The sequence below is a fragment of the Lygodium microphyllum genome, chromosome 20 (assembly GCF_053477565.2).
Source record: "Lygodium microphyllum isolate KBCC chromosome 20, Lygodium_microphyllum_v1.1.10, whole genome shotgun sequence".
Taxonomy (NCBI): Eukaryota; Viridiplantae; Streptophyta; class Polypodiopsida; order Schizaeales; family Lygodiaceae; genus Lygodium; species Lygodium microphyllum.
In genome coordinates, this window is record NC_141154.1 from 109062304 (window position 1) to 109078141 (window position 15838).

At 38.0% G+C, this 15838-nt stretch overlaps 1 protein-coding gene across 6 annotated transcripts in view; it reads right to left on the reverse strand.

The window, feature by feature from the left end:
- LOC148019245 (type 2 DNA topoisomerase 6 subunit B-like) overlaps positions 1 to 9591 on the reverse strand; it is a 148528-nt gene extending 138937 nt beyond the window's left edge. For all 6 annotated transcript variants that reach the window (XR_015687557.1, XR_015687558.1, XM_087660840.1 and 3 more), the window contains exons 1-3: positions 9143 to 9591; positions 8558 to 8675; positions 8368 to 8472 (exon numbers count right to left, since the gene is read on the reverse strand). Coding sequence is in view for 4 of the 6 variants with exons in the window: in XM_087660840.1 (XP_087516966.1) it covers positions 8368 to 8472; positions 8558 to 8675; positions 9143 to 9178 (259 nt within the window). In the remaining 2 variants the exon portion in view is untranslated. The remainder of the gene's footprint in view (positions 1 to 8367; positions 8473 to 8557; positions 8676 to 9142) is intronic.
- Positions 9592 to 15838: the final 6247 nt, after the last annotated feature.

A 15838-nucleotide genomic window follows, 5' to 3' on the forward strand; every position in this document is an offset into this window, starting at 1 on the left:
AGCTCACATTGCTGCATTTGCTGGTGTTCGACATCCGGAGGCTGCCTTGCTGCGATCCAGGATCTGTTCGAAGTACGACACACTCTCCAGCTCACTACCCTTGCCCTGATCCTTGAGATACAGGAGTTTGAGGTTTAGTATTCATTCACTGCATAGTGTGTTTGCTGCATGAGCATCGTATTATTAGTAGTCATATCATTTCATTTATTCACCGTGTTCATTGTCTCTGAGTTACCCTAACCCTAACCCTAACTGTGTTCTTTTATCAGTCTGTGCTTTGTCGTACGGTTTTTGTTTATGCTTCTGTGTTAGGGTATTTTCTTTACATTGACCTTCTATGCATGGTCACTGTCAAAATGAGATCATCCACATAAAGCATGAACAACAAGTACCCTCCATCTAAGGTGTGGGCATACAATTGGGGATCAATAGAGAAACATCCATACTTGCCATTGATGAGGAAAAACCAAGAGGCTAATAAACATAGATCCCCTCCTTTAAATCACCATTAACGAAAGCAAATTCACATCAAGTTAATAAACCGGCCATCTTCTATGGCTGGCTAAGGCAAGAATTGCCCTAATGATAGCCATCGGAGCTGTAGGTGAAAAGGCGTCATAGAAATCCACTCCTAGCCATTGCACAAATCCCTTAGCAACGGGCCGCACCTTGTGCTTATCCAAAGTGCCATCACTATGGTACTTGGTCTTAAAGACCCACTTGTAAAAATGTTGGATCTAGAGCATGGCAGGAGCTATGAAAGTTGGAAGATGAAGACTAAATTCATGTTGACATGGACGATGAGTAGACAACTATTACACAAGTGAATTAGGTTCCAAGCTAGAAGCTTGGACTCATAAAGACGATCTTGTGTATTAGACTAACAATAACAATGACACTAACTGAAAGAGGAAAGTATCATGATATTGAATTCATCATTGTGAAAGTGATAGTCAAGTACAATGCTTTATAGAAGTTAAGTTGTTCCACTCTCCTCACTGTGCATATGGGATTCAAGACATCTCTTCCTAGAGCATACATCATTTATCTATTTCTCAACACCCCCCCTCAAATGATGAGTTCCTACACTTGTTGGCTTTTGCCCCCCTCTATATGATGACATGGCTTGGGAGACTAGCTTATAGGCAACCTAGTCAAGTTAAAGCTTGAAACTTTACATCTTTGGCAAGGGTTTTTACAAAGCAAATCCACTAAGGGAAAAATAGAGATCCACTATGGAAAAACATATAAAAGATACAATGAAATTTCTTTAGAACAATCTGTCAGAGTTATTGATGGTAGCAAAAGCATCTTCTTATTCTTCTTTATTCATGAACCGGTTCAAGTGGTGATCATTCTGCATTTGCTGTGCTCTTTTCTTGTGGAAACAGTCACTAGCTATATGGCCAGTCTTGCCACAGTAATGACATATAATCCGATCCTTATTGTTATTGGTGTTGAGTCCTCGACCACAACCTTTTGCTCCATAAGTGCCCTTGGTGTACAAGAGACTGTTGTTAGTGGTGTGTTCCTTTGCATCCTTGCTTTTGACTTTACTTTCTCCATTAAGTAGTGAGTGCTCAATATCTTTAAGTGAGAGACTTGAAACATTACTTAGGATGGACACAAGATTCTCAATATCTTTAACTTTGCTTTCTCCATTAAGTAGTGAGTGCTCAATATCTTTAAGTGAGAGACTTGAAACATTACTTAGGATGGATATAAGATTCTCGTATGGATCCTTATTTACACTTGCAAGTAGTATAGCTATTGCTTGATCTTCATCAATATTCTTTTTAAGAGTTGCAAGCTTGGTTTTTAGGCTCTTGAACTTGTTAATATGTATGGTCATGGAAGCACTATCTTTTATATCCAGTTTATAAAACTGCATGAGTTATTTACCTTTGAATTCTTTGCTTGGGTACCAAAGATCTTGTCAAGTTCCTCCCAAGCAGTTCTAGCATATCTGATGCCAAAGATATGATGTAACATATTATCACTTAGTCCCCAAGCAATGATGCCTAGTGCCTTGTTATTCATCTTCTTCCATTCTTTGGTTTTTGGTGAGGCTATTGCAAGGATCCCACTTTCTGAATCTTCTTTCCCACCATCTACATCACCTTCATTATCTTCAAAGAGATCCCAGAGGTCTTTCCTCATGAGGTGGTACATGGTCTTTTCCTTCCAGGCATGGAAACCTTCTCCATTGAACTTTGCTACTTGTTCAAGCTCTGCCATTTTTTATCAGCAGCAAATCAGCCAGCAAAAGAGTTGTACTTCAATGTGTCAAGAGACACAAGGTGATTAGTGTTTAACAACACTGCATGAGTAATAAAAGGATACTATCTTGGAGCTCAATGTTGGATGTTGATGCTTGATCTACTTCTTGCTTGTTGATTTAGCGAGATGCTTTGCTGGAAATTACAGATCTCAGTGGTAGGAACTTGGTTCAAGTGGCAAGAGTGAGAAAATGTAGGAAAGATGAGCTTGAAGCTTGAGTGGCTATGGAGTCCACAGTTAGGGTTTCTATACCTGACTGGTTTTTCTCAGATTTCACCTCATACAAGAGATCATTTAGGGAACCCTCGAAGCTGGAGAAAGCTTAGAGGTAGAGCTTCAGTTGCCCTATGGTGACAGCGAGTATCGCGCTACATGCAGGAGGAGCAGGCCACCGTATAAATGCCAACAAGTACAGTTTCAATAGCGAACTCAAATTTCGTCAATGTTGAGCTATAGCCAAGGGTAATGCCAGTGTTTGAAGTGATAGAAAGTTACCTAGGGAGTCAAGGAATAGATTTCCAAGCGAGAGCTTGAAGAGATATGCTCTGGTTTGAGAGATCCAGAAGCTCAAAGTCAGGTAGGTGCTGTTTTGGCTATGGCCACCACAAGGTCAAGTGGAGATGGAAGCGAGAAATGGAACCATGAGCTAGATCTGAGATGACCTAAGGTTAAGAGGGACTGAGAGAGCAGAGAGGAGAGTTATGCCATGCTCAGCTGAGCTTTAATACCATGTGAAAATGTTGGATCTAGAGCATAGCAGGAGCTACGGAGGTTGGAAGGTAAAAACTAATTTCATGTTGACATGGACAATGAGCAAACAATTGTTACACAAGTGAATTAGGTTCCAAGATGGAAGCTTGGAGTCAGAATTCATCATTGTAAAAGTGATGGTCAAGTACAATGCTTTATAGAAGTTGGGTTGTCCACTCTCCTCACTGTGCATATGGGATTCAGGACCTCTCTTCTTGGAGCATACATCATTTGTCTATTTCTCAACACCACTTGACTCCAACTATCTTCCTATGAATGGGCCATGGCATAAGATCCCAAGTGTCATTTTTCTCAATAGCCTCCAACTCCTACTCTATAGACTTCTTCCAATGCTATAATTGCAAAGCCTCCCTCACGAATTTGAACTCCCTACCCTATATGGCAAAAGACATCAAACAATAGTTAGTACAAACAAGCTCGGTGGAATGTACCTAGTTTCTCCAATATCATTGTGGGCCATCCTACAACTACCAATCCTCAGGATCTCCTCAATCCCTGCATCATAAAGTATATTACGTGCACAACAAGGAGAAGGCCAATACTCCCCTTGCTACTCTACCTTTGATAAAGTCTCCAGGACATCCACGGGTCCCAACTCAATGGGTGAATCTGGTGGTGAAGCCATCTCCTCCTCCACTAATGGTGGAGCCTCAAGGGACATAGGCTTCCAAGGCCAGATCTGCAAGTACTGGATGCTTAGCACCCCCTTCTACATCTGCAAACTCCACAAACCGAACATCTCAAACTCGTATATACCTCCCATGAAACAAAATCATAAAGCATATATCCTTGTGAAGCTCTAACCCACAAACAACTATCGTTTTAAAGCTAGCTCAAACTTATCCCTTTGTTCCTTTCAGATGTGAACACAAGCAACACACTCAAACACCCTCAAATATGACACATTTAACTTTCGATCAAAGTAAGCCTCAAAAGGTGTCATGTCAACTATGGCAGATGTAGGTAATTGATTAAGGACGTGGACAGTGGTGGCTACTGCTTCAACCCATACACACTGGGGTATCTATCGATGCTCCATCATAGTCTATTCCATCTTGATCGCACTATGATTCTTCCGCTCCAATATGCAATTCCCCTGAGGTGTGTTCATATTTGCAAACTCCTAATGAATATCACTATCTACATAAAACCTAGCCAGCTCTTGTTGGAGACAAACTCCCTACCATTGTCAAAACGTAGAGTCTTGAAATTCCTATCAAACCTTTTTTCATCAAAGATTAATCAATCCTTAAAGTGTAAGAATGAATCGGACTTCAACTCCAAGAGGTACACCCATGTCATCATGCTAAAATCATCAACAATTAGCATAAAGTATAATCCAGCTCATAAAACATGTTACTTATCTTGTTGGTAATCTGTAAAGCACCACAATACTTTGAAGAAATTTTAGCACTTACCAGTAGTTATTGAATCAAAGTTCTTTGGAACTTTAAGAGTTGGTTAGCATAAAATGTAGCACAATCCTAGGCCGTTTTAATGCTTTCTCTAGCAATCGTTAACATCTCCTACATATCATACAGGAAGTCAACTATAGATTGCATTTTCACCCCATCAATAAAATGGTAATCGGTGGTTTTGACTCATAACCGTACATAAGCATACATGGGCTATAACCCATAGCCGAATGCTTAGAATTGTTATAAGCAAACTCAATCTAAGAAAGATAACACTCCCAATGAGATTACCTACCTATAGGAGACATATACATATAGCATATTCTCTATGGTTTGATTTGTCTGTTTAGTTTATCTATCAATTCAAGATGTTTCAAGGATGTTCTAAGGTCAACATGGATAATCGAGTTTCCAATTTTTTGAAAAATGTTTGCCAAAAATGGCCAACGAACTTAGAATCCTGGTCAATAACTATTTCATCGAGCAAACCATAAAGTCTATAAAGATATTTGGCAAAGAGACTAGCCAACTCGTGGCTCTTCATCGTCATCTTTGTAGAAATGAATTGACCTATTTTTTTCAATCGGTCAACCACAACCTAGTTCCATCATGCTCTCAATTTGTACGGGGCATTCCTACTACAAAATCCATAGAAATGCTACTTCACTTTCTATTGGGAATTTGTAAATGTGCAACGTCCATGTCTATCTGTGCCATTCAACTTTATTAAGCTGACACTACAAGCGCTCACGCACATAAGACTCACCCACAATCTTAATATGTGGCCAATAAAAGTAGCAAGTAAACAAAGCCAAAGTTTGATGTATACTAAGGTGTCCAATGCTCAGCATATCTTAACACGTAAAAAAATTTCTTATAGATATCCTGATCATTAAGCACGCACACTTTCCCTTGTTTAAAAAACAATCATTACGAATGGAATATTTTTCTATTCTCTCTCTCTCAATAGCGAACTTTCGGGTGTCCAAGACGCCAAAGCTCCCTAGTCTACAAGGTCCCTCTTCAACTAGTTGCTTCATCTTACTAAAAGTGAACATCATTTTGGCAACGCCCTTTGAAATAAAGATAAAAATCAATCAAAATTTTGGAGAAGGATAAAGCATTAACTTCAAAAATTTGACTAAGAGCATTGACAATAACATTAATTGCGCTCTTTCTAAAGTAAATTTCAAAGTCAAACTCTTGTATAAGCTCTACTCATCTTGCATTGCAACCACGGAGATCAAGCTAATCACAAATGTATTTTAATGAATGGTTTGTCCAAATAATAAACTGAGAGCCATACAAATAATAACGCCATTGAGTGCATGGATGAACATCAATAATTCATTCTCTTAGGTGGTATACCATGTTTAGATATCGGTGTGCTTACAGCTTTCGAATACAATAGGTCGACCATCTTGATAAAGGACAGTAACCAAAGCATAGTCGCTTATATCCGTATGAACCTCAAATGGTTTATTTAGATCAATAATCTACAATATTAATATAGTAATAACCAGTCATTTCAATATTTAAAAGCATTGATTGAGCTCACTAGTCCAAACAACCACCAAACTAACATGCTTCTTCTTGCTTTAAATATCCTCAAGCAAACGTATCAAGGATTCAGTAATATGAGCATAGTCCTTTACGAATTTCTTTAAAAATCCACTAAATTGAAAAAATATTTTACTTACATTATAATTCCTAGAATAGACCAATCAAGCACTACTCGAACATTTTCAAGATCAATCCAAATGCCATCAATTGAGATGACATAAACACAATATGACACCTCTATGCGAAAAAATTCGCACTTGAATAGTTCACAAATATTTTACATGTTCCTTCAACAACTTACTATAAATAAGAATGTCATCAAGGAATTTTTAAATGACTATCCACTTTCTAAGATACAAATGAAATAAGTCATTCATTATTTGTTGAAAAGTTATGGAAGTATTAGTTAATTCAAGAGGAATGAAAGCTCAAAGGCCTTATGGAACGTATGCAAATGAGGAAAGATTGGTTATGTGTTAGAAAATTAGATAGGATGCCCAAGGGGTAAACCCTAAACCTAGAAACTTGTATATAAAAAATGAGAAAGAATGGAAAAAGCTATTTATATGTGTGCTAATTCAAGCTCGTATTATCTTTCTCCTATATTGCCTATTGAGAAAGAGTAAGGAAGAGGAAATGTGTGTGAGAGTGAGAGAGTGAGAGACAAGGAGTGAAGCTATCATCTCTTTTTATCTTATTCTCTACTCCATCTTGATGTGTTATGTTAAGGGTGAGATGTGTGGTTGAAAGAGTGAGGGAGGAAGGGATGAGTGGTGCTTCTTTTCCTCAAGCTTTCCTGTAACTCCTCTCTTTGCATGGTGAAAATGGAAGAAAGTACATGACCAAGGAGCAACGCATATGGATCATGGAGAAATGTTTAACAAGGCATACAAATATAACATAGCAATTTTGGTAAGCGTTCTCACTATAACTACCTCGAATCAATCTATCATTCAACAAGTGGTAGGTTAGTTTGTTGTATTTTATGTATGTGAGTAGACTATGTAAGAAATAATCATTGACTTTGTGTGTAAAACCCCTTGAAAAGAATAAGAGTGTGTCTCCAATAGTCTCACGTTGAGCTCATTTCAAAAACTCATGAGTCGGAAATCCATAAGCTAATAGTATTATTGGATCAAAAGAGCCAAATTGGATACCACCTGATCCCAACAATCCACAATAGGTCTCTCCACATATTGTACACAATAAATTCGGTCAACAAATATCGTGTCGAGCCACAGTCTTTGACAAGTAGAATCATTATTGAACAAAGTTATAACCTCTTGGCCATTTTTATGCCCACTAACCTTTAAAAGATCACTTCCTTCACCTCCTTCTCTTGCTCCTCATCATCATCATTGTTGTCATCTGTGTCATGCTTACCAAGGAAATTTGGGCCACGAACATCACTTCTACTTGCCCTCATGTGTGACAATGACACTGTAGTGTCCTCTTCTTGCATTTGGATTCACAAATGCAAAATTATGGGCCAAAAACGGCATTGTATTTCAGCCATTTATGAATATTTTAACCTTTTAAAAATACCACGCTTGAAAACCATATATCATACTCCAAGTCTACAAATGTTTGCAAACATCTACCAAGAATATCATACAAATCTAAAATCAACTTGTTCATGAGCAAGTGCATGCAGCTACTCTCCAATTTAGAGCTTCACCACAATTGAAGCCTCAAAGGTTGCTCCATTAATGAGTGTTGACATGGTCATAGGAGAGCCTTGGTAGTATGATCACATGGGAATGATGGATCACAATACACAATCAGTGTTAATAGGAGATGCAGGGTGGGTTATGTTAATCAAATTCAAGAAGAAAGCTCCTTAAGGAGCCTGACTAGAGCAAGTCACATTGATATTGCATTTGCAAGTACTGATGCGTAAGGGAGCACCTATGGTGATGGTGTATGTGAGGGAACAAGAGGAGGATTCTTCTTTTTAAACCACCAAGTCAAAAGAGCTTGGAGTTCTTCAGACATTTTTGCTCTCTCAAAAGGGCTTGGAATTATTGAGAGCAATTTTGGTTCTCTCTTCCTGTCAAATGAGTTACACCCTCTTCGCTAAATGATTTTCAAATGGAGTTGATAAATGAATCAAACACTACAAAACGTGGCATTTTTGGAGATACCTGTCATTAATGTCAACATTCAACTAAGCTTGTGAGTATGTGTTGTTCACTCTTACAATGCAATTTTAGGACAGTTGTCAAGCTTTACCATACTTAACAGGATGTGCTACATCAGAAACCTTCTCAAGGTAGCTCCAATGCAGCTATGTCAACTCCATTTATCCACACAAGGATGTGATAGTTAAGACTAGCACCCCAAAACAATGGAACATTGCACATAGGCGTCCGGTGAGCTGATGCAGAGACTTGATAGTGGTTGAAGAAGCCTTCATGAAGAATCCCAGGGCCTGTATCGGAGACTGTAAAGGAAGCCAATATCAAGAAACTAATTGTCCCAAAACCTTGAAAAGGTCAATGTTAAAAAACGTCTAACAAATTCCTTACTTGAAACCTGAAACAACGAAGGAGTGTCGGGATTGTCATTCTCCATATGTTTGATGCTTATAGTAACTCTACAGAGAGTGTCACTATGTCTACATCTGTTCAAGGCATCCCCCAGAAGCTGCAAATAGAGCTTACACTTAAATTCCGCTTCTTCTTCTGCTGCTTAAAATTTCCTACTCAAAATGGAAACAAAATCATTCAACTTCGACATTTTGAATTGTGGCAAAACCAACCAATTGGAGTGCGAGCATGTTTAACCCTCGAGGCCACATTAAGGCACCAAGGGTTTAACAGACCTCTATGAACAAACACGAGACTCCTGCAAGTTCAAGAAACAGAATATCCAAGGTAATCGGACAGCAATCTCACGAAAAGGAGATCCAAGGCTGATGTGCACACGGTTTCAAGACTAAAACAGTCTCTAATTGTGAGCTACTTTCTCTAGCAACACTTGAACACACGGTCCTACCGCTGCGTGCAGACTGAAAGCACAAAAAAACTGATGCTCTAAATTTCGGAAGCCATGCTTCCAAACAAGAAAACTAATGTTCTCTTCAAACTCAACAAAGAGGACGCCTCTCTCACAGCATGACAAAGAGCGTAGCCGTCAATGGTTGCCATCTAGTATCCGCGATATTGTAACCCTGGAAGGGAACGGCAAAGCTGACGTGACGGCACCGAAGAAGCTTCTATGGAAAACAAAATGAAATTGTAGGTGCGCAAGAAATGGCAGAAGGTTGTGCGCTTGGCTTCGATCGGTTTTGGCGCAAAATCCGTCTGATCAAATTCCAAACATTCACCAAGCCTTCTGGCAGGCCATATTGAAGGAAAGAAGCGAGTGACGACTGCACCCCACCTCAACAGCATCTAGAATGCTCTCTCCCTCTCTCTCAACACAATATACAATTTGCGATCGAGGTGACAAGGGTGGCATGAACATTCTCACTACATGCAACATCTTTAATTCTCACTTCACGCAACATCTTTAGGGCTGGGACACGCGCAGGTCTGCCTGCCCAAGTCTACATGGTACACGCTTCCCGGAGCGTGTCCAAATATCTTGACTGTCGATGGCTTGCTTTTATGATCAAGGAGACTTGTGCAAGTTATCTAAGTTACCCTCCATTTTGACACGAGGGTAAAAGGACCAATCGTTGAACAACTGCCTTATATTGTAACACATTATTGATGCTAGTGGGGCTCAAATATGGTGCAATCAGAAAGTATTTGTAAAATATTCTAAGTAGTGTAGTCACTATAAAGAGATAATGTGGCCGCTCTAAATGCCTGTAGATGAGGGTTTAAACCTCTATTTTATCATTAGTCCATTTCAGCATCTTGAAAGGGAAAAAAGTTAATTCATTTACACACCCAAATTTTTAAGTCACATTTTCTTTTTTCTTTTTGGTGGCCAATTCTAATTCCAACTCAAAATTGTTTCATGAGGATTGCTTCTATATTCTTATATCTCCAAAAAGAAAAATGTGTACGATGAGATCTATCCACAAATTAGAAGGGGCTAACTTTACTTATTAGATATTGAAAAAGTCTACTCATGACCTAAGTGTGGCATGATCATGAATAACAAATATTATGCAATATTGTTGGGTGAATCTAGCATAGCCACACATGTAAGTTAAGATTCTAGTTCAACATAGGTAAATAAATGAGTAACACAAGTATAGATAACCAAGGTACCTTCCCCATACCTAAGTTTACATTTATTAAAAACAATGTCAAATTAAGAGTGTGAAGGAGGGAAAGTCTTGAATGATCATAGAGCTAGAGGAGAGAAAGCACTCTACATTTATACTACTTTATTATTTGAGCTACAGGTTCAAAGGCACCAAAGCACCAAAGAACTCCCAAACTTGACTCCCATACCAAACCATATACCAACGCAGATTTAAATTGGCCAACAAAAAAAATGGAAAGGTGGTGATTGGTGATGATTGGGAGAGGTACATTCTCTCTCTCTCTCTCTCTCTCTCTCTCTCTCTCTCTCTCTCTCTCAACACAAAGGCTATCAAGAAAATAGTAGAGGGAGTAGATGCATCCAATAGAGGGAGAATAGTAGGGGAAGCAAAGGCACATAGTAGAGGGAGATAGGAAACAGGTCATCAACAAGTTATCAGTAGGTGACTCTCTCTCTCTCTCACTCTCTCTCTCTCTCTCTCTCTCTCTCTCTCTCTCTCTCTCTCTCTCTCTCTCTCTCTCTCTCTCTCTCTCTCTCTCTCTACATCAACGTGTCCTTGGGTTGGTAGCTACCTCGTTCTTTTTTGAATCTTCAAAGGTGTTGCATGACAGTGAAGACCACATACAAGGGGTAGTGTGGTTGCCACCACCAAGTCATTACCTACTAGGTCCCATGCTACTAGACACTAACGATGGAGTAGGAATGCTCATTACTACCAAGTTGCTGTCAAGAGTCATTAGAGCCACTAGCCACCACCAAGAGCTACAAGCACACAAGCATCAAAGGAGAATGTGCAAGGGGAAGAAAGAAAGAGGTTCAGTTCTTACATGTGGGAAGAGAGAGAGAAAGAGAGAGGGCTCATTGTCGCCAAGAGTCACCAAGTCATCACCAAGAGCTAGTCTTGTGCTAGTTAATAGGGCAACTTGCACCACAATGTGGAGAGAGAGAGAGGGAGAGAGAGAGAGGTGATGAGAGAGAGATGGGGGTGGTGAGAGAGAGAGAGAGAGAGAGAGAGGTTAGTTGAAGAGAGAGAGAGAGATGGTGAGAGAGAGAGAGAGAGATGGTGAGAGAGAGGAAGGGAGGGAGGTGGTGAGAGAGAGAGAGAGGGAAGTAGTGAGAGAGTATAGAGAGAGAATGTTTTGGTGGGGGGACAGAGAGAGAGAGAGAGGGATGGTGAGGTTGGTTGGAGAGAGAGAGGGGGTAAGAATATTTTGGTGGATGGAGAGAGAGAGAGAGAGAGAGAGAGAGAGGTGCTTAGAGGTTAGTTAGAGAGGAGGGGGAGGTGGTTAGTTAGAGAGAGAGAGAGAGAGAGAGAGAGAGAGAGAGAGAGAGAGAGAGAGAGGTGCTTAGAGGTTAGTTAGAGAGAGAGGGGGAGATGGTTAGTTAAAGAGAAAGGGGAGAGAGAGACAGAGACAGAGAGAGAGAGAGAGAGAGAGAGAGAGAGAGAGGTGCTTAGAGGTTAGTTAGAGAGAGAGGGGGAGGTCGTTAGTTAAAGAGAGAGGGAGAGAGAGAGAGAGAGAGGGAGGGGGTGAGAATATTTTGGTAGGAGAGAGAGAGAGAGAGGGATGGTAAGAGGTTAGTTAGAGAGAGAGAGAGAGAGAGAGGATGATAATATTTTGGTGGGGAGAGAGAGAGAGAGAGAGATGTGGTGAGTGAGTAATGATTTATAGTTTAGTTGGTTTAATCTTTAGCTTAGTTTAGTTGTTAGTTTATTTGTTATTTATTGGTTTATTATTTATTACTTGGTTAGAAGTTTATTATTCGTTATTAGTTTATTAATTATTTATTACTTTATGTGTGCAAGTTAGTGTTAGTAGGTTTATGTTATTATTAGTAAGATTGTGTATATATGTTAATAAGTTTATGTTTATTGTTATTAGTTTTGCCATTAGGTTTTAGAGAGAGAGAGAGAGAGAGAGAGAGAGAGAGAGAGAGAGAGAGAGAGAGAGAGAGAGGTTTGCTAGGTATAGTTTACTTTATTATGTTACTCTTTGTTGGTATTTTGATTGCATGTTGGTCTATTGGGTAGTTTTTGACAACTATTGTTAAGATTAGTGATCTCTCTCTCTCTCTCTCTCTCTCTCTCTCTCTCTCTCTCTCTCTCTCTCTCTCTCTCTCTCTCTCTCTCTCTCTCTCTCTCTCTCTCTCTCTCTCTCTTTGCGTTTCGGTATGGGTTGTAATAGATAAACCAACAAACACAACAAAACAAAATTACAACCCATACCGAAACGCAAAGAGAGAGAGAGAGAGAATATATATATATTTGTTAATCTATTAGTTTGGATTAGTTTTGCTAGTGTTATTAGTTAGAGAGAAAGATAGAGAGATTTAATTATTTGTTTATTGTTAGTTAGTTAGTTTGTCATGTAGGTGAGAGAGAGAGAGGTGTGGTGAAAAAATAATGATTTTTAGTTTAGTTACTTTAATTTTTAGCTTTGCTTAGTTATTAATTTATTTGTTATATATTAGTTTATCTATTAATCCTTAATTTATTGATTTGTTTGTTTTTATTTGTTACTTACTTATTAGTTTATTTAATTATTATTATTAATTTGTTAGTAAGTTCATTAATTGTTTATTGGTTTATGTGTGCAAGTTAATATTAATATATTTATGTTATGAGTAAGATTGTGTGTATGTTAGTACGTTTATGTTTACTATTATTAGTTTAGTCAGTAAGTTTGAGAGAGAGAGAGAGAGAGAGAGAGAGAGATCTAACCCAAACTGATAAACTGACAAACTGACAAAGACTCTCTCTCTCTCTCTCTCTCTCTCTAAAATGACATTTATCAAGTGCTTGATAACCTTCTTTTAGGTCAATAGGTGTAGATGGTCATGCTTGAAATCCTTCACCTTCAAGCAAAAAAGGTGAAAATCCAATCAATATCGAATATTCACATCGATCATTCAATGTTTTAGGTGATCAAAAATATATCATTTGATGTTAATACCATGTGAAAAACTTTCATTATATGGGCTAAGTAAGATGCTTTGGAGATTCACTTAGAAAATCATTTGAAAATCTAGGCCCTTAAGGCTTTAGAACTTTGCTGACATTGGATTTGACACATTAGTAGGCTAATCCAATGCCATCTAGGAGTTTTCACTATTTCTAAATTTTGAGAATAGTGAATATACCTCTCATTGTTAACGCATGTGTTTTGTGCAATATGGAGGCTTCTATAGCAAACAAGAATATGTCCGAAGCAAATGTTGTCCAATGTATCTCTAATGTACAAATGAATGTATGCAAAATGAAAGAGGTCACAAGGAAAAAGACAATTCATTGTGCACTCAAGCATGCTGGAGGGCATGATAGTTCTATTGGTTTCTTGAGGATCATTCGTCACTTGGATGGGATTGAACAGCAAGTGAAGACGGTATTTCGACATCAAAAAGCTTTGATTTCTCTTTGTGAGAACATTGGTGACCACCTATAGAGGATCGAGAGAATATTGGAAGATAAATATAAAGGGAACCGTGATGATGATGGAGCAACGATACAAGGTGACTTAGAAGAAATCAAGGGTTATATATGGGACACATATGAACACATCCAGAAATTTTAGTGGCCACATGCTAGATTTATTGATGATCAAGAAGAGAAGCTGAAAGAACTTATTCATAGTGTAGGTCATATAGAGGATGGAGTATGAGAGTTAATTGCTTACAAGAAGGAGAGCTTAGTCACACTAGAGAACATTGCTCTTGATGTGCAACTTACTTCTTTGAAAGTTTGTCTTAATAGGTTTTCATCAATGTTAACCCAGATGAATCGCCATGTAGGCTCATCTTCTTGCACTAGTGAACATTTCCCTTAATTTGCAACTTGCTTCTTTGAAAGTTTATCATAATAGGTTTTTTGAAATGTCAACCAAGTTGAATTGCCATGTAGGCTCATCCTCGAATCCATAGTTTGGTTAATATATGTAATATCGACAAGACTTCTTAAATGAGTTATTTTATGAAGATCTCCATTTTGAAATACATTGTCTATCTCTTGCAAATTATAAAATTGTTTTTAAACCTTTTTAATAGTCCTTGATTTCCTTTGTCTCTCTCTTGATTGCTATTGTTGTGACCTAGATTTGAAGTTCTTTCATGTACTAATGTTGAATTTTAGAACATTTTTCTCATCAAAAAATCGCACATTAAATACTTTGCTGTTCCTTTTAACTAAGGAACCTACATAATAGCATTGCAGTTGAATTTCTTATTGAAATTTTTCATATTCTTAAACTCTACCAGTGCATTCTCAAATAATGTATTGTTGTGTCACTCATACTCATTTCTTTTGCAAGGATCATAAAATGTTAAAAAGGGAAAATTGTTGGTCTTTAGGTGTTCTAGAAGTAGATAATCGACTTCTTGTTTTTAGGACAACTTAGAGTTTAGGAGCAAGCATCAGGTACATGTGTACTCATGTGTGGCTATTCTTCTTCATTTTAATTGCTATTGTTGTGACCTAGCCTCAAAGTTAGTACATGCTGAATTTTAGAACATTTGTATCATTGAAAAATGAGCACATTAGATACTCCATTATTCCTTTTGACTAAGGGACCTATATAATAACATTGTAGTCGAATTTATTGTTGAAAAGATATATTCTTAAACTTTACCACTACATGAGCAACAAATGTATTGATGTGTTGCTCATGCTCATTTCTTTTGCAAGGATAATAAAATGTTACAAAGAGAAAAGAGTAGGTAATGATACACTCATTAGTTTGTAACATTCCCACTTTTAAGCTTATAACAATAAAGAGTTTCACTTAGTTAATTATGATGGATACAATTTGACTAAAGTGCCTTCATAAGTTGGATTAAATACATAGGATGGTTGAAGCTTAAAGGTGTTGAGACACAAAAATGACTTGATAGCATGTTTTATTGTAACCTGATAATTTAAAAAAATGAATGAATGTTGCAAGGTCTCACCTCAAGTGACCTCATGATTAGTTGGCATCTTATTTCCTCTGTTGACATTAGCTAACACATCAAGTGTAACACAGATGATGATTGTGGATTTCTCATCTTAAGTTACCTCATGATGATAGTATTTAGATAAAGCTTTTTCTTTTGATTGGATGCTTTATATAGTTTCATATTGCAACTAGGGTACATCTCTCTTTATCATATTAGAGAAAACAAATGTTTTACCTTCTTATTTGGGACCTCTTAGAGTTTAGGAGCATCATTGACAATAGCACCAAGAAGTATTTGATGTGCTTTCATCTCAAAATATGCATATGCTCATGCATGGCCATATACGCATTTACTTATGTATGCTAAAACTAATGCATCTCTATTCCTTCACTTTCGAGTCTAGGACACCTTCAAGTTTAGGACTGATGCTTTTGAATTTAGGATATCTCTAAGTTTTGGTGTGATATTAGGTAGGCATTTGGGGAGCAATGTGTACACGTGTGCTCATGCATGACTTCTTTTGCCCCTCAAAATATAGTTTTATGGGCATTATAAGGAGAAATATGGAATCTCTTTTTGCCCCTTAAGGAGTGAATAAACAAAATAAGGCCTAACCAATGAGAGAGCTAGTATTCCAGATTCATGTAGCATGAATTTTT